Raw genomic sequence first — 24,098 nt, 5'->3', positions numbered from 1 at the left:
TTTTGTGTACAAACTTCACGTTAGTGTGATTTAGTTAATCTAAGTTTCAAATAAAAAAACTTTCGAGCAGTTCAATAAATCGTTCTTAATTATTTGTCAGCTTCATTACTATTTTAATTTGTTACTAAAGAGAATAAAAACAAAATTTGTAAAAAATTGTCAGCAATTTTATTCTTTATTCTTAATCCCGTTTGCTCTATACATGAGGCTATTTCATAACGTAACTAGTTACTTCTAAGAAGGAACCACGACTACACATGACATGATTTAGTTAAAAATAATCTGGAACTTCAAATCGTTCTTAATTACATGACCACCACTGTATGTCCCACTGCTGGGCACAGGCCTCCTCTCAGAACAAGAGGGCTTGGGCCATAGTTCCCATGCGGACCCAGTGCGGATTGGGAACTTCACACGCACCATTGAATTGCTTTGCAGGTTTGTGCAGGTTTCCTCACGATGTTTTCCTTCACCGCATAGCTCGTGGTAAATTTCAAATGTAATTCCGCACATGAATTCGAAAAACTCAGAGGTGCGAGCCGGGGTTTGAACCCACGACCCTCTGCTTGAGAGGCAATAGGTCAAACCACTAGGCCACCACGGCTATACATTAAATGTATACAAATAAAAAGGGCAAATGTATGTATTTTCTATTTTCATCCAAATATAAAAAAGAAAGTAATTTGTTTATACAATATATTATTTTGTTTCTGTCTATAGATTCGAATAGCATAGCAACAAAAACTGCCCGCTTATACCTTAGATTCGAAAATTCAAGTGGCCTGTTTCGTTTTTGAGTAGTAAATTGAAACAGAGTTGAATTTGAGTAGTTATACTTACAGTAGCTTATTTGGATGATGTGGCCAAAGGAGTAAATGTTAAACTAATGGTACAACAATTTGTTAGGTTTTGCTTATTTCTGTCAACAAAGTTGCGTATTGTTAGACTACACTTTGCTTGTCAAATATATATGAGAAGTATACCATAATGTCTGTGGTCATGTCATATTAAATTAAACAAAATACATGTTAAATATTTTATTATTCAACCATTACATTTACTTTACTATTAACTTTGAACCTTGTACCTTTTATTTCATTGATGATTTATTACTTCACTTCATTAATTGTTCTATTTTTTTTACAGCCTCTAGAAATGTTGCCCCATATGAAAATAGTTATATGTGCTTTGTTTGTCAAATCTAACTTTTTTCATAGGACCATCAATATAAAGTGACAGAGATCAGAGGCAATATGGACACAGTTTTTAGTTGAATATTTATAGAAAACAATAATTCGGATGCTTATGCCTAGATCACCTCTTTTTACAGCCCCACTAAATGAAAAGAACAGTTGTAAAATACAGTTCGAGGAAATAAAAGGATCAGTCACAGTTTATGAATTACTAAACATGAAACAGTAGACTAGCAAAGAGATCTATGAGGAGATGAACTAATTTGGCATTGGATAAATAATACAGCTAAAATGTTGAGGTTGACAACAACAGTTGTACGTACACCCCAAACTAATTAAGTAACACAATACAGGGTCAAACTCACAATCATTTTTACCTATCTATACAGGTTTCAGCACTGGGTCTTAGTGCCTATTAGCAATACTTATAGGTCTTCTATGTTGCGGTAACTTGGCCTCGAGTTGCTGCCACCGGCTAGGAGGCCACACTATAGCCACAGCCTTCGCGTTGAGCAAGCCCAGCGACACAGGGCCAAATGTGTTGCTGTCCAGCGTATGCCCCGTGTGATCACCCTCCACCCAGCAATGACCTTCCGGAATCTTCACATACTGGTTCTTGTAACCCAATGTGCTCACTACGTCTCCTTGGAGCCCTACCACGCGCTTGATAATCTTCTGGTTAGGATCCTTCGGCGACACGAGCGACACGACGTCACCTCTCTTCACATTGTAGTCTCTCACGGCCCATCGCGATAAAAATACGTAGTCAGTATCCCTGGCTTCAGGATTGAGCACTGGCTGCATAGAAATGCCCTCTACGCGGGCTACATAGCCGAACGTATCTAAAAAAGTTAGACCGACGGGAATGCCAAAGAACATTGACTTGAACATATTCTTTAGAAACATGAGTGCGAGGGCGATTCTTTATGGCAGCAAATCGAGCCCGACATAGCTACCGGTTACCTATGATTTTTCAGTCATTGACACGAACAAAATGAATTTTTGAACATGTAATCGGAAATTGTTTGCGACACTGACATTTGATTTGAGCGTGTTAATTTTGCGGTTTTTGACGTTAATGCTTTGTGCGGGTATTAGGGGGCATAGAGCGGTGGTAGGGGTAGGTATATAGAGGTATATAGTGTAGAGGCGCACGCACACAAAACGAACGGATGCGAAACGTCAAGCGCGCGCATAGCAATATCAAAGTTCGTTTGAGCTTCACGTTTTCCTATTATGCAATGTACTTTGGTAGCTATTGAATCGACATTAATACATGTTATCATTTATATAAATATATAAATGAAAGCCGACTGCGTAGTGTACTTTTATTTTTACCGCTTATTAATTTGTGAAGTGAAACCGACTCGACAGAACACGTCTAGCGTAAAATATATAAAAAAATGTTTATAAATGTAAATCCAATTTATTTCCATTAATAAATAGCGTTTGAGAACTTATAGTACTTTTTGTAGTATTTATTTACTGAAGAATATTTTATTGTGTTGTATAGAAAAGTTTTATTACGCGTCATAAACTGTATCTCGAATAATTCTTAAGGCGTTTTTCAAGTCAATTAAACATAAGCTCGCTCGTAACGTTACAATCTGAGGACGTGGATCAGAACCGGTTTTGGTGTGTAGTGTCACGTCACTACAATGAATGAAAGACCATAGACTTTCGGTCTTCACTTCACAAATACTTTAAAAAAAGTGTTGATGCTTTCTATAGTAAATTACAACCAAACAGAAATTTTGGACATTTTATTTGCGTGTAGTGAGTTTAATGTCACATAAATGACGACAAACGAGTAGAAGTTTTTAACAATCCGAACCTGGAAATATTAAAGCGACTAATCGTATGCAGATGGAAGCGGTCCGTCGACGAGAAAAACTTACAATCTGCATAATCAGCTGTCAGTGAGATAGATCATCTGTCCCTGTAAATATAAATGCTAAAACAATCATAACACGTTTTGGTTTAGCGATTATAAATAATGAGGTAAGCGGCCCAGCTACGATGTAACCTCGGCCGTGCGATGAATGCCCCGCGACCCGAAAACAGATATGGGATAATAACCTAAAGACGACGGCCGAGGAATGGCTGGTCTGCCGTGAGGCGCTGCGCCCATACGAAGGCCGCAGTCCGCGCCACCATGTCCGGCGACTTCCCCTTTATGGCCAAGCTCGTGAGTCCAGCCAAGTGCAACGAGAAACCCTGGGACTTGTGGGTCAGCGAGATCGGGCACGCATCGCCGCGGCGCGACGATGAGGGTGCGGCGCCCGCGGCCGCCGACGGCAAGCCCGTGCCGCGCGCGCACCCCTGCAAGCCCGGCGCCGCGCGCTATCGTCGCGCCGGTCTGCACCGTCTGCGCCATGACAGCATGAGCCTCCATGGACTCTTCCCGCAAATGGACAATCTCAACGCGGCTGTCTGCCATATGTGCGGAGTGGTAGTGAAGTGCAGTGCTGCATACAGACATTTACTTGAGTCCCACATGGGCTCTGAACCTATTCTCCCACCTCCTCCCCCTGCGCCCACAGTGAAGCTCAAAAGTAATCATAGTAGGAGTCTTTATAAACCTAAAAGGAAAATCGAACTGCCTCCACCCCCTCCTGTAGATATTCCGCCAGTTCCCATGGATACATCTCCTCTCTATACTCCTACAGCTCCCCTTTCAAGGATAGTGTTACCGCAACAGGATCTCCAGTATTTAGAAGAGCCAAGTACATCATCTGCGGTGACAGGCGAGGTGCAGGTCTGTGTAGAGACAGGGGAGCTCCCCGTAGTTAGCATACAGGACACAGAGGAGCTACCTCTTGGTGAAAACATCACAGATGACATAGTGGACATAATGAACTCTGAAGGTATCCAGAGCGCGGACGACATAACAAATGCAGCAGATTGGAAGAATATAATTAGAGATATAGGAAAGATGCAGGATCTCAATTTTCCCCAGACCACCGACACTGTTCAAACTCAGGACTTGTTCCCTCCTGTAGACGGATCACTAGCTGCTTACACAATGACCGATACAGACTTGTCTAGCTTACAATTTGCACCCAACACCTCCCCCATGCTGGCTTCTGCATAGACACCAACATGTTGAGCGCTCAAATCTTAAAGCCGGTCACACCTAGCACGCCCACTAGTAAAACTCAGCGGGCCAAGACCAAATCCAAGTTCAATCTTCGCGAGTATGACCCCAACAAGCACTGCGGCGTGGTGACCGTCGATAACCCGAAGCCTTGCACGCGCAGCCTGACCTGCAAGGCGCACGCTTTGTCGCTGCGGCGGACTGTGGAGGGGCGCGCCAAGCCGTTCGACACGCTGCTGGCCGAGCACCGGGCGGCACGCGACGCGGGCGCCCAGGCGGCGGTCCTGCCCGCGCCCGCGCCGCCGCCCGCCGTGCCGCTGCTCGCGCCTCTGCTCGTTAATGCCTCGCTCGACCTGAGCGCGTTCAACGGACTAACGGCCGAGCAACAAGTCAACGATATCTACGCGAGCCTCGTGAGCCTGGAGGACGCGCAGGCCCTCCCTGACACATCCAGCATCACTTCGCTGCTGAGCCAGCCGCTGCCGCTGCCTGCCGAGCCGTTCCTGCTGCCGGACGAAGCGGAGGAGCCCCCGCCCGCGTCGCCGCCGCCTGCGCCCGCGCCGCCCGCCGCGCCCCGTCCGGACGAGCCCCCGCCGCCGCTCGTGCCCGCCGACGTGTGCTGGTACGCGGCCTGTCCGCGCCCGCTCGCCCTCTGCACCTTCAACGCCTCCCATGCGGGCGGCGCGATAACTCTAGGTAAAAAATTCGCGACGGTACGGAGCAACATCAAATCCTCCCTCTCTCGGTCCCAGTGCAAGACGGGTGCCACAAACAATTTCTATTACAATCAGAACGTGTCGTTGTCGAAAACTGTACACATGAACAATGTTAGTAAAAGTAATAAGCCCGAAGTGCGAAAACTAATAGTGACGTGTAGTGCGGGAAGTGGGACGAAGGTGCAGTCGCTGAGCGAACTGTTTGGTGGCGAGTTGCGCGCTGTGAATGGACACGTGGGGCACGGGGGGCATGGGGGCACGCGGGGACACACGCGGGGCACGCGCTGAGCGGAGGCAAGGCGCGGGCGCCCGGCAAGGGCAAGCGCCCTGCGCTCGACCTCGCCTTCGGACTCGATCCGCTCCTCGACGAGAAATGTTGAGCACCATAAGCAATCACCGGTTGTGTAGTCACATAATTGTGTATTTATTTTTCTGTAAGCTCGAATCGGACTCACGTTGTAAAAATAATCACGAATTTTATCCCGAACGGAAATAATATTACGATAATGTTAATTCTCATTTTTTTTTTCGTCAAGAAACGAACTAATGTTTGTATTATTTTGTATATTATTTATAAGATTTTTTTTAAAACGTTCCCGGCGCCTGCGCCGGCCTGTGTCAATGAAGATTAAAATAGATTATACAGAATGGTTGTATTTTTTCGAAATGACATATTACTCATTGTTGATACTGATTTGAATACTGGGCCTAGGTTTAATGATGGTTAATGTGATGAAAATTTCCATGTAAAAATATAAATAATATTGAATAAGACTATCCGTAATAGTAAATCGCCTCCTTTTTAAATAAAGGCAAATACCTCAGTGACTAACTTGTCTTGTTTTAATTATCATAATTAAATCGTTGGCACCTTGAAAGAAGTTATGTTTCGAATGGTTTCCGGAAGGCAGCTGCTTAATTTCCGTCTGAAATTAAGAAAGAAGTTGCCACTTATTCGGCGGACCGTGGCAACGTAATCACTATGATATAAGTAATGTGAACTCATTTTTTATCCCAATTCTCATCTAATTCCATTCATAAGCCATTTACATAGCCCATAATCTCTTCGATCGTGGGAATTTATTAAGGTACGTCTAAAACAGTATCAGTTGAATCGGTGAAGCCTCCCAAGCAATTAAAAAAACGTTTAATGCGTAGTTTGAATTACGCGTAACATCGAGAAATAAGTACAGCAGCAGAAGTGGATGAGCGGTCGTGGCGCTCAAAATGATCTAAACACTTATTACCTTGGCAGTAGTCGTGTGTAGATGATGATGACAACCGCTCATTATTATTATTATTATTGTTGATCAAAGCAAAAATATGTACACACGACTTTATTGGCTTAATATTAAGGTCGTGGATACATGTTTGTAACTTTGGCCATATCAATACCTTTGCAGTTGACTTTACCTATACAGTTTGCGACTAAAGTACTTAAAAAATGTAGACTTATAAAGAGCTGTAACTTAAAGTGGGCCTTCACACATGCCACGTAAGCTACGAGTCGCTTTAGGATGAATGGAAGCCAGATTCACATTTTCACTAATTTTATTTTGCACTGGAAACTGGAAAGTGACGCTCGCTCGCCATCTGGCGCCTAGAGCGACCGCTCCTCTTACTCCCCAAGGCTGACGTTGGCCGTAGGTAGGTCTGGCAGCAGAAGTAGAAGGACCTAATGAAGTAGCACTAGTAGCAGCTTGGATGGAGTGGTCACATAACGCATGGATGCCACGACAGCAGATTGCCAAAAGCTTGTTCTACTCTGAACTTGTACGTGGAAAGTAGACAGGTTCGGCGCCGTGAGCTCCCTGGGGTAGAGCAAGAGGAGCGGTCGCTCTCGGCGCCAGATGGCAAGGGGCACTATTTTTCAGTTTCCAGTGCAAAATAAAATTTTAATGGCGCCTTTTGAGAAGCGTTGCGGTGTAGACAATCTCGCTCTACATTGATTGAGGGCTAGAGCTGGCGGTGGCAGGGTAGACAAGCCTATATACATATACTTACCTAGTGTCTGTCTTATATATATATCTCTACGGAGATTGACTCGTGATCATCAGGCTATAGCAGTGCACTGCTGGACATAGGCCTCCCCCAATGAGCGCCACTCGTCCACCTGGCCGGAGGACGTCCTATACTACGTTTGCCGAGACGCGATCTCCACTCAAGAACTCGTTTACTCGTTGCCGTGCCGGTTCTTCGACAGATATTGCCAGCCAGCTGCCACTTTACCTTGCTATTTTTCTGAGCTATGTCGATGACTTAACAAGTTCTGTGCCGGAGATTGACTACAAGACATACAGGACAGCGAAGAAGTGGAAGCCCTTAGGTACAGCGAAAAAAGACTGAAAAAAAAACAGGCTAAGTGCGTGTCGGACTCGCGCACCGAGGGATCCGTACGAGATTTGTAGGTATCACTGAATATCCAGACTTAGCAGTGCCCTGCTTCTAAGCAAAGTGTACCGTCAACCAATTTGATTCCTTGGCTACTATGGAACCTTAGCATAGAAAATGTAATGTTGGGATCTTCTGGAAAAAACTAGCTAGGTAACACATTTACTGACCAGTCAAAGTTGACCAATTATTTATTGAAATATTCCGAATAAATGAATGCATATTTCTAACGTATTTAAGGAAAACAATCAAGACTAGGCCTATATATTTAGATATTTAAGTTTCACAATTTAACGACATAGCTACTTAATAGGCGATCAAAAGGTAATTAATATCGCTCGGTTTTAGATACTATACACCATGTATTTAATTATTGTTTAATTCGTGCTCAACCCAACATGCAATCAAAATATTCGATGCCCATTAACTTTTGCCCCGCGTTTCCGAAAGTAGGTCGACATGTGAAAGTCGAGATTGAAGATATCGAATGAATCACGCACGGATTTTGGGTTCGATTCCCGTATGTCGTGTTAATTTTCACTCGTAGTCGAAATGAATAGTGTTGAATTCGAGAAGGTCAACACTCACATCATCAGATCAATACAACCTAGGCAATTGTACTGATATGCCAAAGGAACTTTCCGAAATTGCGGAATTTTGCGTAACAACTTTCTATGGGGATTGAAACTCTTGAATCTCTCTGTTTCTTGAATTTATATTTCTTACTAGCATGTTGCCCGCGACTACGTCTGCGTAGAATTGCGTTTATTGCTGTCCCGCGGGAACTATGCAATTTTCCGGGATAAAAAACTATCCCATGTCCTTCCCCAGGACACATTATTAGGCACTTGTCCCACGTTGGCGTGAACTGATTAACTATTGGGGCATTTTCACAAAAAGGTGTACCTACCCTTTCTTTTTTAGGGTTCCGTAGTCAACTAGGAACCCTTAAAGTTTCGCCATGTCTGTTCGTCTGTCATGTCCGCGGCTAAGCTCAGAGACCGTTAGTACTAGAAAGCTGTAATTTGGCATGAATATACATATCATTCACGCCGACAAAGTGGTAAAATTAAAAAAAAGGAAAAAATATGGTGTTTCCTACACAGAACCAATATCACAATGTTCTTCAAAATAAATGACTGTCAATGTTTTTCAAAATAAAGTTTTTGTTGTTCAAAATAAAGTGTTTGTTATTTTTGAATTTTTAACTAATCATAGTCTGGCCAGGATTTGTTTAGCCAATTCACTCGCGACATATTTATTAACGTACATAAATTTGATATAAAATACTTTTCGTGTAGTAAACAGATTAGTACAAATACTCTCCAATTCAGATTAAAGATCAAAACTCTCCAGTAATTTCAAAAATTAACAGCAATGGATAATTAAAAAGACGAGGTAAATTCATGATACTTTATTGTCAAAGTTTTTATGTTAAAAACTTTTTTCAAGATAGATATCACACAAAAGAGCGTTTGAAATTATTAGCCTAAAAGTATTTTCTGACAGAATAATAGGGAATATTACGCAAAACTCTGCGCAGAGGGCGACACTAGCACAAACCGTAAACAAACCGCCATGACGTCAGTTCTCTTTATAGTTTGTGGCCTTGACGGCTGGTGACATATTTATTAGTAACAAAATAACATGATATTTACATCGATAGTAATAATAGAGCTATATTTCCAAAATGTTCACTAAAATAATATGATGGCGGCAGAGCATTGCAGTAATATTCCCTATTGGATTACAAATTTATTTATCGTCGTTAATATGAAACCATAAGGTTCGTTTTAGTAATTATAAGGCTGCGTATACACCTGAGGCCTTATTGTCTAACGCACTGCGGTTCACGAAAGTTTTCACCACTTCTTTCTGTCACATGGTATAAGACGATGGTAGAAAGAGCTAGTGAATACGATCGCGAACATCAGCACGTTAGACAGTACGGTTTCAGAGCCGTGCAAAGTATCAAGACAGAGCGCGAGTAAAAATCCAGCAATAGATTGAATAAATGAATTTGATAGTTTTTTCTCATACAATCGAGGTCAAAAATATCTTTACACTGTGGTACCTTGTCACTGGTATGCCTTCTGACAATTTAATACAAAATTTCAAAAATGAAGTGACAGCAAGAAGGTTAGGGGGCTCCTAGACGGGCCATATTTTCACTGCAATATGTGGCCGGCAACTATTGCTGTACCTGTCTGTGAGTAAGAGAGGGACACCAATAGTTGCCGGCCACAAAGGAGCCCCTTTATTTATGGTAAAGATATCTTTTACTTCCACTGTACACTGTCGGATTTATGCATGTAATAATATTTATTACTTAAGCTCGTGAAGGACATGCTTTATAAAATTACAGAATTAAACACTTCATTAAACGAGAGTTGAGTCGTTTAATTCTGGAATTATAAATATTATACATAGAGCTAAAATTTAAAATAGATTAACTTAAAAAAATATAACTATCACTTATTCTTCTTCCCCTTGGGTTTAGCTCCTCTATTCTTCGCCTTCACGACCCCTTTGAATTGTTTCGACGTAGCCGCTTTCGTTCTGTGAAAATGGCAAACCAAATGTTAGTATGTATTTAATAAAAAGGTAGACTTTACTTGCGTTTTCGTTCGCGAGTAACATTATAGTTTAGTTTACTTATTCATTCATTAATTACATGACAATTAACGTACATATACGTTACAGAAATTTATATCTAAGTCGTCAAAAGTAATGTAAAAAATATGTTTTTTTTTTTTTTTTTAATAATAATTTATTAATATTTTTTACTAATGTAATCTTTTGACGACTTCAATATAAATTCTTGTAACTTAACATTTATGTACGTTAATTATCATGTAATACATAATCACAAACAAAATATTAAGAGTGACAAGATATGTAGTCAAAACAATTCTCCACTCTCCTTTATAGTTCTTCGCTAGGGATGTCATGATGATGAAAATGAAATATAGTAAAATTTAACATATTAAATTCGGCAGTTGAATTAAAAATATCCTTGCCAATCTCTTTTAGTTTTAAGCATATTGTGTGCCCTTGAATGGCGTCATGGACTGGTTTACACAAGTATATCATCAATTATTATAATATAATGTATGTACATGATTTTGCAATGAAACAAATATTTTGTAGACATAATACTTCTCATAGCACAATTATTACTTATAGTATTTAATCATTTCATGTTGCACATATAGACATTCATTTATCATTCACTCATTCAATTCATTCGTGTCAGTTTCTGTGAATCGACCTATAACCACACGGCGGCCACGACGTACAAAATACGCGTTCTTGAATCTACATAAACACGACGACGTCGGTACACGCGTCAATGTGTGCGTGACATACACAGGGCTGACTATCGCAAAACCCTAGTACTATAAGTATCTACTACCAATGACATATAAAGGTACTTATATAAAATAAATAAATATCACGGGACAATTCACACCAATTGACCTAGTCCCAAAGTAAGCTTAGCAAAGCTTGTGTTATGGGTACTAAGCAACGGATAAATATAATTATATAGATAGATACATACTTAAATACATAGTAAACACCCAAGACCCGAGAACAAACATTCGTATTTTTCATACAAATATCTGCCCCGACACGGGAATCGAACCCGGGACCTCAAGCTTCGTAGTCAGGTTCTCTAACCACTAGGTGTGTATATGTAGGTATGGCACATTTATTTGCACATCTAAATGTGCAAACAAATGTAATCGTTAATCTTACCTATTTATTTCAACCTACTTAAAATGTGTCTGTCTGTGTATTTCAGCATTATTATTTTCAATTACAATAGATATACGACTACAAACTTAAATGAATTATTTGGTGGGTAGTTATTTCATGTATTAATCGCGATAATTTCAGAAATCATTATTTATTTTTAAAAGGAAGTAGGGAGGGTACCGTTACCATTTCGCAAAATGATTGCTTCCGCCCGAACTTAGTGCCGTGCGGCCGACATACATGCGGTTTTCCTGCAATCTGCGCTTGAGGGGTGGGGTAACTCGAACCGGTGCGGGGTGGAGCGTGGCCATTCTGTACGTTAGTACTATTATATATTCTGTGCTTTAACTCACCTCTTGTTCAGATTCTTCCTTGAGAGCGGTATGTAAGCGTACGGGTCATGTTTGCCTTTCTTCTTGACGTCCCCTTTGGCTTTCTTTGATCTGTAGTCAGTACCGACAGTTGGCGCATCCGATGCTGCAGAATTCAGCGGCCTGGACAAATGAACGGTTAACATTAGGTATTTCTACGAGCGCAATATAATAAATAAATAAATAAATAAATATCATGGGACACTTGACACCAATTGACCTAGTCCCAAACTAAGCAAAGCTTGTACTATGGATACTAGGCAACGGATAAACATACTTATATAGATAAATACATACTTAAATACATATTAAACATCCAAGACCCGAGAACAAACATTCGTGTTATTCACACAAATATCTGCCCCGGCCGGGATTCGAACCCAGGACCTCAAGCTTCGTAGTCAGGTGCTCTAACCACTTAGCCATCCGGTCGTCTAATAAGCTACAAAAAACATTAGAAAACTAAGGAATTCAGATCGAAGGTCATTGGGGCATGGGATCCCCTTAAGAACCTATCCTAACCAAGTGTAGTTCATTTACAAGTCCAAGCCTATGTCTCTACGTCGACATTGGCAAAATACGTCTTGCTAAAACGGCAAGAGTGAAAGCCATTAAAAAAAAGTCCAAGTCTACCTGTGGATGCCCTTCCCTCCAGCCTTGTACTTGGACCCCACGGCCAGGGTGGACGCCTTGCTTCTATTGGTCTTTCCACTCTTGATGCTGAGGATATCGTCATACCGCCGCTTGGTGCCGGGCTTGAGGAGCCTCGACTTGCTGTCTTTAGCTTCGTCGTCTGGAAACAATGCGAGATCAACTAAAATAATTTCTTTGATCACCCGCGACCTCATGATAGTTAAGTTTATGCAAAACTAGTGTTTACCCGTGGCTTCGCACACGTAAATCATTAGATCCATCAGCTGAATTCAAATTTCGGGATTTTCAAACATCCCCCCCCCCTATTCGCCTATTTCTGGCGTAGGTACAATAAAGAGTAATTGTATTGTATTAAATCGTAGTTTTCATTGAAATTAAATTAAAAACAACCATGTCAAATTTCATGACTCTACGCCCAGCGGTTGTTGGTTCGCGATTTTATCCGTATCCCGTGGGAATATCAGGATAAAAGTAGCCTATGCTTTATTCCAGAATCCGTTCAGCCGTTTCAGCGTGAAGGAGTAACAAACATACTCACTCACTCACTCACAAACTTTGACATTTATAATATTAGTAGGATATGCGTGTTCATGCAGTTCCTCCGCCTCTACATTGTAAGAACACACACATCACACAAACCCATCTATCACCGCCACCACACTACACTGACGAGTTTCGAACTCAACCAGAGCAACACAACCGTACACCATGCTACCAGATATTAGACTAACAAACCACCACAAACGTTATGATTTGCCACTGTAACTCCCTAAGTACCCATTTTTTTTTCTCAAACGAATTTAAAGAAAGAAAAGAAAGAAAGAAAGAAAATACATTTATTCACAACACAAGACAACAAATTATTAGGTACAAAAAAAAAACAACACAAAGGTATGTGTCATTGCGGTTGTGAATCGGACACTGGCTCAGCATAATGCTGAAGCGTTAAAAACACCCCAGCGCTGATTTTCAGCCAGCACCGTCGGCAACCCTCGGGCCGTTATAAAGACATACTACACACCATTAACTACATAAAACTACATAAATAAATAGATATTTTTGTAAACTATAAAATTAATTTATTGTGTGACTAAAAACATAAAAATAAATGTATTATGTATTTCTGTTTATTTACTGGTATGTTTTATTAATCCTAACTGTTATTGCTGAAATTAGAGTATGACTCTTAAGTTAAAGAAGAGATATTCTGCGATTCCAAGTGTGGTCCCGTGTTTGAACAAATATATGAGCGATAAACCAAATACTAACCAGTATCATCAGTATCGCTGTCCACATCGCCGCTGGGCTTGGGCTCGTCATCATCATCATCGAAAGCGTCATCGGTGATGATCAGCCGTCCGTCCGGCGCCATCTTGAATCCGCCATCTTTTTTCTTCTGCTTCACTTCTATCGCTTTCTTTTTCTGGGATGGGTCAGTTGCTAAAAAAAAATATATATTAATCCTAGCTGTTGCCCGCGGCTTCGCCCCCGTTGATTTTTTCTATATTTCCTTCCATAAAAACCTTCTCCTGACAATAACGAACACAACAAAAAAAGAATTAGCGAAATCGGTCCAGCCGTTCCCGAGTTTTGTACTTAGCAACACACGTTACTATTCATTTTTTTTATAGAGATTTTATTTAAAGAGATACGCCTTTTTCCCTGACTACTTGCATTGTCATCAAACATGTGTATAAAATTTGAAGTCAATCCGACCACTAGAAGTGGGTTAAATCTAGAAATGGGTAAATCCGGATATGAAGGTTCTAAAGCAGTGGTTCTTAACCGGTGGTCCGCGGACCAGTCGACAGACCAGTCAAGTAGCGGTCGCAACCCTTCATTCATTTACAATTTTACTTTTACCACCGTATATTACCCTCAAACAGTTGGTGGTCCATGGCAAGACCGAAATTTTGTCAAATGGTCCCTCCTAACTAAAAGGGTGAGAACCGCTGTTCTAAACAGTCGGATCCTCAAGCAGATCCGAACTCCTTAGCGACTCCTTTCAAATCTTATCGACTCCGAGGAGTTACTTACTCCGACCAACCATTGGCGCGAGCCGCCCGGGATCGCCCAATCGATATGTCCAGTCGGGTCCTGGTCTTATACTAAGTCACGTAATTCGAAATATCGTGCCATACCGTCACGCTAAAAGCATTTAATAGGCGAGGAAGACGGATGGCATGATACGGATTTGTAATTTCAGAATAGCTCTCTTAAGCTGGTACGCTAGTAATAAGTAATCAAAGTAGGTAAAAAGGTTGCCGGGAAGAGATCGCTCTTAAGCGATAAGGCCGCCTTTTGATTACCTTGTAATTTTTTCTCTGTGAATCTGTTTTCTGTATCGTTTACTAGTTCTGGTGTACAATAAAGAGTCTTTGTATTGTATGGTATTGTAGGTAACTCACAGATTAAAAATAGTTATTCTGACGAATCGGTACTTCGGTACCGAACCGAGCCAAACGGAGTCGAATCGGAAGTAACTGAATTACTTAGCCTTCGCCACAGACTAATAAATGAATTCAACCTTTCAAATTGACCGAATTCAATAAAGGAGTCGGAGTCGATAAACGGAGTCGGTTCCGATATCGGAGACGGATTTAGAGAATCAGATCACTTCTTGGAGTCGAACTTAGACTTTTGTTTTAAACTTTCTTGATTTTCCCTCGTATACTCGTAGTTAAAATACCACAAGCAAGACATGACAGCCTACATTTCAGTCTACTCATGATCACGGCCACTGTAATGTGGTCGAAACATCAAGGTACATATTACTCGTGTGTTTAGCGTGATAAGTCCTCTTTGAGGTATTTTAACTTCGAGATTAGATTGCTTATGTCTAGTTAAATCTCTAAGATAAGACCCAAAAGAAATGTTTACACAAAATATGGTAAAGTACCTGTGATCTTCCTAGAAGCCGACGCATCAGCCAGATCCACGATATTGTCGGGGTCGTCCTGGATCCAGGCTTGACTCTTCTTCCCCTTTGCCTTGGTTTTGACCCTGGGCTCGTCTTCCACGTGCTCCATCTCAGAGTCCGAGTCTTTCAGGATCTCTTCTAATGTTTTAGAGGTGCCGCGTATTTGGTCCATATCTTCGTCTGTGTCGGATTGGTCCCTGTGAAACGGTGGATTTGTTACATTCGAAAGGCTTTTTAACCACCGACGCAAAAAGAGGGGTGTTATAAGTTTGACCGCTATGTGTGTCTGTCTGTTTGTGGCACCGTAGCTCTTAAACGGGTGAACCAATTTGAATGCTGTTTCTTTATTTGAAAGCAGGTTTATTAGCGATGGTTCTTAGACACGTTTTATCAAAATCGGTTCAGCCGTATTTGAGATATTGAACTTTGAAGTGACAACTTTCTTTGGTACTTTCTTAGTGACTTTTCCAACTTTCTGTTGGTAAGGTTATAAATTGAATAAATGCAAGTATTTTTTTACTTGTTCAAATAGGTATATAATATAGGTATTTTTTTCACCCCTGACGCAAAAAGAGTGGTGTTATAAGTTTGACCGCTACATATGTGTGTCTGTCTGTGGCACCGTAGCTCTTAAACGGGTGAACCGATTTAAATGCGGATATGATATCAGATTGTTCTTAGATATGTTCACCAAAATCGGTTCAGCCGTTTTTGAGATATCGAACTTTGATTTTTTTTAAATACACACATTAAAGTCTTGGCATACTCATTATTCCTAGACAGATGTTTTGAATAAGTAGTAATATGCCCTATATGTTTGAACTGTCCTAGGGATCAAATGTTTGATGACAGCTATTACATGAAATACGAAAGTGTCATTATGACACAAAGAGTAGAAATTCCAAAATTTTAATTTAGTTTTATTAAGCGCTCGGTTGTTTAATGAGTTAAACGCAATGCGTTTGACGCACATCAACATAATCTTACGCGGTGAGCGCAGCGGCAAACGCATGATTGGTAATTAGATTGCGTAGATTGTGATTGGTTACCATATCGAAAATACAAACTGAGACATGGATGCACAGAAAAACCAGAAAAAGAGACCAGCGCTGGGAATCGAACCCAGGTCCTCAGCAATCCGTGCTGCGTGCTCTAACCCCTACACCACCGCTGGACAGGAATCTAGACACGAATTTTTCCTATGCATACATATCTCAGGTTGCTTATTTCTACTACGCTACTTATGCAGCAGCACTAGCGACATCTATGTTCCGCTCTCATCGAGAGACGTCACACTCTTTCGGAACCAACCGCTCACCCAGACAAGAGATGTCGCTACTAAGCAATCAAATTATGATTGGTTTTTTGGAGTCTTTTTGTATTTTTTATTTCAACTCCAAATTTGTTACTTTTACGGGTATCCCGTGAAACCATATCGAAAATACAAACTGAGACATGGATGCACAGAAAAACCAGAAAAAGAGACCAGCGCTGGGAATCGAACCCAGGTCCAGGTGTGCATCCATGTTTGTATTTTCGATATGGTTTCACGGGATACCCGTAAAAGTAACAAATTTGGAGTTGAAATAAAAAATACAAAAAGACTCCAAAAAACCAATCATGATTGGTTACATTAGATTTGTGTCAAACGCATCGCTCGCAGCTTTTATCGTATAAAACAAACAGCGCTTTAGATGAAAATAAAAGTTCATTCTTTTATATCTTGCAGTATGGAGGCGGAAGAGATGCATGAACACACATTCGTTGCATAGACGTAGCTATCGTAAGGTCGCGGGTGAGCAATGTAATCCTACTAATATTATAAATGCGAAAGTTTCTATGTGTGTTTGTGTGTGTTTGTTTGTTACTCCATCACGCTAAAACGACTGGACGGATTTAGATGAAATTTGGTATGACAGCTGAACATCTGGAATAATACATAGGCTACTTTTTATCCCGATATTCCCACGAGATAGAGATAAAATCTTGAAATTTCAACCGCTGGGCTTAGACCTGTATGGACCTGGTCTGAAAATAAAATTATTATTATATTATTAGTCTTGAAATTTTGGACAGCTCTTGTTCGTAACACAACTTCAATGAAGACCACGATGTAGATTTTGGGCATTCCCAGGGGAATTTAATAAAATCCCGGAATTGTACCAGATCGAATAGTTTACGCGTGCGCAGCCTCGAGTAAACTCTAGTTGTTTATAGTTCACAAACGTGGACAAACTGTCGACTTACTTCTGGCTATCTTTCATCCTCTTCTTCCTATTGTCCAGCTTCCTCAAATTCCTCAGCCTTCTCAGCATGACATCATCGCCCTGCGGTATGAGTTTCTCCACGGTATCAGCGCCGTATTTCCTGATCATCCTGGTGAGGAAGTATCCTATCTCCAGGCGGGAATGACGCTTGCAGTCTTCCGGCATCGAGGAGAGGGTCTTGAGGATGAGTGGGAGGGAACCCGCTAGAACCTCCGTAGGGAGGACCTTCGTGTATACCTGCATGGAAAAATTAAAACGTAATAAAAAAGTATAAAGTATGAGAAAATGATGCGGGTTGAAAATATTTGTCTTGTAGCCTAATTTATCATTGTCAAATATTATTTTGTTTGGTTAATCTAACTTGAACAGTTTACAAAATATGCCACTTTCAATGATACGCTGTTGATTTTACATTATCCTGAATAACTCGAAAACAAGAGAAGATCGAGGACTGATATCAAGCATAGAGTGTTCTTAGGACTTGACCTGAAAGAATGACCAGATCCGTCGTTGGGGGCACTTCTAGTTCGCTTAGCCTGCAAGACCCTTTCTAAAATACTGCCAAATCTCACTTGTTTTCGGCGTCATCGTGCATATGACAACTTTGTACAAAATCACTTAAAAAAATCGCGGTTCAATCAAACATAGGTATACATTACAATTTCGTACGTCCAAGCAACGAGGCAGGTTGATTCCTGTCGTGTGTTGTTTGACATACGCCCGCCCCCACCCCGACCGTTCCCGCTGCGCGCCGAGATAATGAAATGAGAAATAAACCTCCGTTATAACTCCGCAAAAAAAAAATGCGGAGGCGGAGGCGGAGATACGATTTCTTGCGGAACTTCCGCAGTAACGGAGGCGGAGGCGAAGTTCCGTTACAACCCTACTCTGTACCACATTATTGTATTGGCGACGAAGCTCATAGCCACCCCGGTGACCTCCCTATTCCCGGACAGTATCTGCGTGGCCAGTCTTCAACGACACGTGCTCCGACAAATGGTAGAGAGCGGAGGCGAGGGCGCGGAGGTACGCGGCCGCTACGCGAGGTAACGGTGCAGAGGCCGGAAAGAAGTATGTCCAGGGGGTATAGTACTATAACGAGGTGTGTTACAACTCGTTTCTTCGTAACTCTTTGTACTGTCTGGTTTAGCACACATTCTAAAATTTCCTTTTCTAAATTCCACACCTGTTCGATTTACGTCAAGTAGCCATTCTATTCAGAGCCTCCGAGCTGAACAGATACCTGTCTTTATCCTAGATCCTACAAATTTCCTTAAACTCCTTTATTAGCTCATTACTACACATATACGAAGGAAGGTTTATTTCCTTGTACAGTTTCTAATAGTTGTGCAGTGCGTTAGTGAAGTTCATTAACTTGTGATACTGCTGAACATTAGTATTATTGATTTGTATAAATTAAGAACTGGGCACGGAAACGTAAGTTGATTAACTATGTATTTTTATAATTGTTGATACAGTGTCAAAGCATACCTGTTCAGATATTTAACTCCGCGTCCGTTTGTCCTTTTATTATTATCCTAAATAAATATTACTGGTCTGCCTTCTCCTGCCTTCTTCATTCCTCCACCAACTTCCCCGGTCACTACTGCGTGACAGTACTAACCTTCAAGAAGCTCATAGCCGCGCCGGTGACCTCCCTATTCCCGGACAGTATCTGCGTGGCCACAGTCTCTAGCAGCTCCTGGACTGTCTCCAACGGCATGTGCTCCGACAAATGGTAGAGGGCGGAGGCGAGGGCGCGGAGGGACGCCGCCGCTACGCGCGGTAATGGAGCCGAGAGACCGGAGAAAAGCATGTCCAGGAATCCTTGCATACCTGAGGGAGCAATTGCATGTAAAATCCATACTAATATTATAAAGAGGAAAGATTAAAATTTGTATTTGTGGATGTTTGTCATGAATAAACTCAAACAACTGGACCGATTTCAAAAATTCTTGCACCATAAGAATGCTAAGTTATCCCAAAATAACATAGGTTTCTTGACAGAGAAAAAAAATAGGGTTCCGTACTAAATCTTCAATAATGTAACCCAAGGTGTAAAATAATTAGCCATAAAATGTCTTTCACCGTATACGCTGCGGAAACTAATTGATGATAGAACAAAATAATGTTCTACAATATTAAAGAATACATCTCAATCAAGAATATCTACACAAAAACTTTGCGATACGATATGTCCAACTATTGTAGTTATGTCACTATAACTACTTTTTACATTTTAAATGTTGATAAGAATGGCAACCAAAATAAAACCATGTTTATCCATACCTTTGCATTAATCCTTTATCCAAATAAATTTCATATTTAAGACTGTTTCAAAACCTATAGATTGCTTTTTGAATTATTCAAATCGGACATTCCATTGAAAAGATATTACGAATTCAAAAACTCGTCCCGGATTCGCGAGGGTATAGTTTTTGGAAAGCGGAGTTGGACATTTTTCATGTGTGTATGTTTGTCCGTCTTTCACGTCGAAACGGAGCCACGGACCGACGTGATTTTTGGCATAGAGATAGTTTATGGGCCAGAGAGTGTCATAGGCTACTTTTTATCCTGGAAAAAATGGGGTATGTATTATAAGACCGACAAATCATAATACCTACAGTTGAAATGTCGACGTATAACACATCGAAATTCAGAATACCGAATGTACAAAATACCGACAACCGATACACCGAAGGTCGAAATATCTATTTTTAAATGACCGAAAGTACAAAATCCCGAAAATGGGGTATGTATTATAATACCGAAAAATCATATTACCTACAGTCGAAATATCGACACTTAACAAATCGAAATTCAGAATACCGAAAGTACAAAATACCGAAAGCAAAAAAAGTTTGATATGTTCGAGCGAGCGAGCAAGACGGTTCGAGGCAAAAGCGACTTGGATAGGTTAGGTTCAGAAGGCTAAGGCGGGAGCGAAGCGGAGCGTAGCTCCCGCCTTAGCCTTCGATGTTAGGTTTTTTTTTTATAGCAGCCCGGATAATATTGCTTCACAAATGATCTTTGCTGTTGAATCTTATCCAACCTACTTTCTTAGTGGCAGTTAAGTATCTTGCCTGCTATAAAAAAAAAACCTAACATCGAAGGCTAAGGCGGGAACTACGCTCCGCTTCGTTCCCGCCTTAGCCTTCTGAACCTAACCTATCCGAGTCGCTTCTGCTGCGAACCGTCTTGCTCGCTCGCTCGCACAAATCTTTTCCTGCTATATTTGTTTCGTCTTTGGTATAACGGCAGTTTCGGTATTTTGATTTTCGATATATTGATTGTCGATTATTTTACTTGTAGTGATTATGACTGTTCGGCATTATGAGTTTTCGACCTTTCGAGTGTAGGTATTTTGATCTTCGGGATTGTAGTCTTCGGGTTTTAGGCTGCCGGTCAAATGTACTTTCGGATTTCAAACTTTCGGTCATATATCCATTCGACGTTTTAATATTCGGCCTTCCGTCCATAGGTCTTGTGAAATTCGGTCTTTCCTTTATCGGTATTATAATACATACCCGAAAAATGCAGTTCCCGAGGGAATAGCGCGCGATAACCGAAATCCACGCGGGCGGAGCCGCGGGCAAAAGCTAGTAATAAAATAAATAAACATCAAGTAGTGAAATAAAAGAAAAAATATTAAAATTAGTTACTTATAATTGACTTTTCTGTACAAAAAAAAAATAAAAACCGTGGGTAATTTTTTTTAGACATCCCCAATTTGACACAAATTAACCAACCTCCTTCTTGTGTTTTCAGTACGTCTCCCACACAATTAATAAGGTTGAAGGCACACTGGCGGCACTTGGAGTTGATGTCCCTAGTGCACACCACGGATTCAGCGACCGCACTCTTCAGTAGCTTGCTCTCGCTCGTGAGGCCCGGCGACGACGCGATTAGGTGCTCTAAGCATCTGGGGATAAGAGTGTTTTTGGATTGACAGGTTATGTGTTTATTCTCTAAGGAATAAGGATTAAAAATTCTTTTTCCGTTCGATGAAATAATCAACTATACAATACACCAAGCTCTCACCTTAATCTAGCCGCCTTACTGCTGTCAGCTACTTTACTCAACGAACTCATCAACAACTTCTTTATCTTCTTATGATTCGCCTTCAAAAACTCCTTACAACTCTCTTTCTCACTCTTAAATATCTCCTCTAAAATCCTATACGCTTTCTTGTGCTCCATTTCTATCAATTTCACCCTATCCTTATACTTAAGCGTAGTCTTCTGTTCGCTGTCCTGCTCCATCGATTCGGTTTTCTCTTTCCTCATTTTCTTATGTTTTTTCGGATTCTCGATTACCGTTTCGCAGAGAGGGTACACCCATTTGTCAAAGAGGTGAGCGATCTGTTCGCTACTTTGGTATAACACGAGTAAACGGATAATGTCTAATATTGATTCGCGTTGGAAATGGTTGTCCGTCGATGTCTCTAGTTGTTGTATTGCGTTTGTGAAGAGCTCTTGGCGTAGAGTTTGGTCGCTTATTGCAAGGTATACCTGAAAAGTTGAGATAGAAGATAGTTTGTTGACTAACTCAAAAGAAATACAAAAAAAGTTTTATACTACTAGCGATTTCGTCCCCTTAGATAGAAGAAAATAAGCATTGAAAAAAAAACGATCCTTAATTTTTTAACTGTGGTTTATTTATATTACTAGTCTCTACCCGCGGCTTTGCTCACTATAACCATCAGATTTGGCAATTGAATTGAAATTCCGGGATTTTGCACAAATATCCTGGCGAATTTCAAAAAAATACATCGCGGTCTTCATTAGCGTTGCATAAAAATACCCGTGCCTAAGCGGTTGAGATTTCGGGATTTTATCCTAATCTCGTGAGACTAACGAGATAAAAGGTAGTAGTAGTAAAAGTAGTAGCAGTAGCAAAAGTAGTAGAAGTAGTAGTGGTAGTAATAAAAGTAGTAGTAGTTGTAGTAAAAGTAGTAGTAGTAAATGTAGTAGTAGCAGTAGTAAAAGTAGTAGCAATAGTAGTAGTAGGTAGTCATATTTCAGAGATGCGATTATCAGCATAGAGATCTAATGAATAATGTTTTTCCATCGTCTTTAGTTGGATAAGTTCGTTTTTATCTTGCTATCTCAATTCATCATCTCAGCCTATATACCTCCCACTGCTGGGCACTTCACATACTCCATTGATCTTTCAAAAAATCGCTATCTCAATTAGCTTCAGTAAAATTCAGTAAGTTAGTTGAGAAAGCAAGATAAATACATTATTCACTTCATCTTTACATTTCATTCAAATCTGTCCAATCGTTAAAAGAACTGCTCTCACCTGTATAGTCTCCAGCGCCGCCAACCTCTGTCCCTCAGCCACCGCCCCCTTGGCAGGCGACATGTAAATATTCAACAAAATCGGCAAATAATTCTTAGCATACCGCCCCAACTCCTTCTGATCATCTTCGTCCTCAGAACCCGCTATAAGCTTCCGAAGACCCTGCATCACCGACAGCCTAAACTCAGGGTTATCCTTCAACACATTGCCGAGAACCCTGGCCATAATCTTAAAACTATCTTTAATATCTTTAGGATTGTTACAGAAACTCGGTAGAAGCGACCAGAACTGATTACATAACAAATCATACGTGTGTGACAAAGCTATGTTTTTCTCTTGAGTACATTCCCTCGCGCGTCTTCTGCAAAAAGTAGCCATCTCTAGGATTTCTGTGGCGAAGTATCTCAGGTTCGAATGCGTTATTTTCTCCTTTAAAACTGGCAAAAGCCAGCTTCGTTCCAGATTTATAGTTTCCGGGTTGTCTCGCAGAGGTATGTGGGTGAGAACGAATTCAGGGCCCAGGCATTTGATGGCACATCCTGTTGCGTGTTCAACTTCGCGGTCGTTGTGGAAGTTGTGGCTCTCGCGACGCTCGTTCAGTTTCTTGAGGAGAGGGCCGAGTATGTAGACGACGTTTTCGTTTCCAATCTGTGGAAGTACGTTGTTAACTAAAATGTTCCATTATATTATGTTTTAGTTTTTAAATGGGTCCCACTGAAAAACAGCGTTGCGGCTTGCCGTAACAGTATGCTGAGTGGGGTCCACTTTATACTATTCGATGTTATTATTATTATTATTTTCTCTCCATCTAATGTATTTTTATGTAAATCGAATATGTGTAAGTAAATGTTTCTCCCTCTCTCTCTCTCATATAAATATTTGATACGAGCAGTGTCATTAAAAGATCTAATCGGTCTGTTAGTTAATTATCAATGAACTAAAAGGATTTCTTCGCTCACCCGCGACCTTATAATAGCAAAATTTATGCAAGATATGCGTGTTCATGCAGTCCCTCCACCTTCACACTGTAGAACACACACAAATCACACAAACCCATCTATCACCACCACCACACTACGCTGACGCGTTTCGGACTCAACCAGAGCTCATATTCAGAGCAACCACATCAAACGTTTTAATTTGTTACTGTTACTCCCTAAGTACCCACCTATATTTTTCCTCAAACATAACTACTAACAAAATATTAATACATTTTAATAGTCATATAAAACTACCTTGATTTTTTATTTATTTACTGTCAAGGCGTGTTTTATTAATCCTAACTGTTATATTTACGACTAAAAAGTGTGGTGTGGACGACTTTTCGACGTTCACTGTTGCAGTCTAAACTTAAAATATTTTTTGAATTGACTTGGAAATTATGATTGGTTATTTGGGGTCTTTTTATATTTTTTATTTCAACTCC

The 24,098-nt window shown here is 40.8% G+C and overlaps 3 protein-coding genes across 3 annotated transcripts in view; 1 reads left to right on the top strand and 2 right to left on the bottom strand.

Annotated features, from left to right (window-relative positions):
- Positions 1 to 606: 606 nt before the first annotated feature.
- On the bottom strand, positions 607 to 2,349 carry LOC141430980 (mitochondrial inner membrane protease subunit 2). Its single transcript, XM_074091890.1, has one exon. It carries the CDS (start codon positions 2,097 to 2,099, stop codon positions 1,599 to 1,601), a length of 501 nt encoding a protein of 166 aa, XP_073947991.1. The 5' UTR covers positions 2,100 to 2,349; the 3' UTR covers positions 607 to 1,598.
- Positions 2,350 to 2,870: 521 nt separating this feature from the next.
- On the top strand, positions 2,871 to 5,825 carry LOC141430979 (uncharacterized). Its single transcript, XM_074091889.1, is given in 3 exon segments — positions 2,871 to 4,279; positions 4,282 to 5,248; positions 5,308 to 5,825. Coding segments are annotated over 3 exon segments (1,977 nt in total). The 5' UTR covers positions 2,871 to 3,348; the 3' UTR covers positions 5,387 to 5,825.
- A 3,951-nt stretch (positions 5,826 to 9,776) lies between these two features.
- LOC141430984 (RRP12-like protein) overlaps positions 9,777 to 24,098 on the bottom strand; it is a 62,433-nt gene continuing 48,111 nt past the window's right edge. The window contains exons 10-19 of the mRNA XM_074091894.1: positions 22,673 to 23,320; positions 21,410 to 21,879; positions 21,118 to 21,290; positions 18,993 to 19,204; positions 17,349 to 17,605; positions 15,081 to 15,298; positions 13,451 to 13,621; positions 12,161 to 12,320; positions 11,510 to 11,650; positions 9,777 to 9,956 (exon numbers count right to left, since the gene is read on the bottom strand). Of these exons, the coding sequence (XP_073947995.1) occupies positions 9,869 to 9,956; positions 11,510 to 11,650; positions 12,161 to 12,320; positions 13,451 to 13,621; positions 15,081 to 15,298; positions 17,349 to 17,605; positions 18,993 to 19,204; positions 21,118 to 21,290; positions 21,410 to 21,879; positions 22,673 to 23,320 (2,538 nt within the window). The 3' untranslated portion in view covers positions 9,777 to 9,868. The remainder of the gene's footprint in view (positions 9,957 to 11,509; positions 11,651 to 12,160; positions 12,321 to 13,450; positions 13,622 to 15,080; positions 15,299 to 17,348; positions 17,606 to 18,992; positions 19,205 to 21,117; positions 21,291 to 21,409; positions 21,880 to 22,672; positions 23,321 to 24,098) is intronic.

Source organism: Choristoneura fumiferana, chromosome 9, assembly GCF_025370935.1.
Source record: "Choristoneura fumiferana chromosome 9, NRCan_CFum_1, whole genome shotgun sequence".
NCBI classification, from domain to species: domain Eukaryota; kingdom Metazoa; phylum Arthropoda; class Insecta; order Lepidoptera; family Tortricidae; genus Choristoneura; species Choristoneura fumiferana.
Note: the sequence above shows the minus strand (reverse complement) of the source record. Positions and strands in the feature narration are given on the sequence as shown.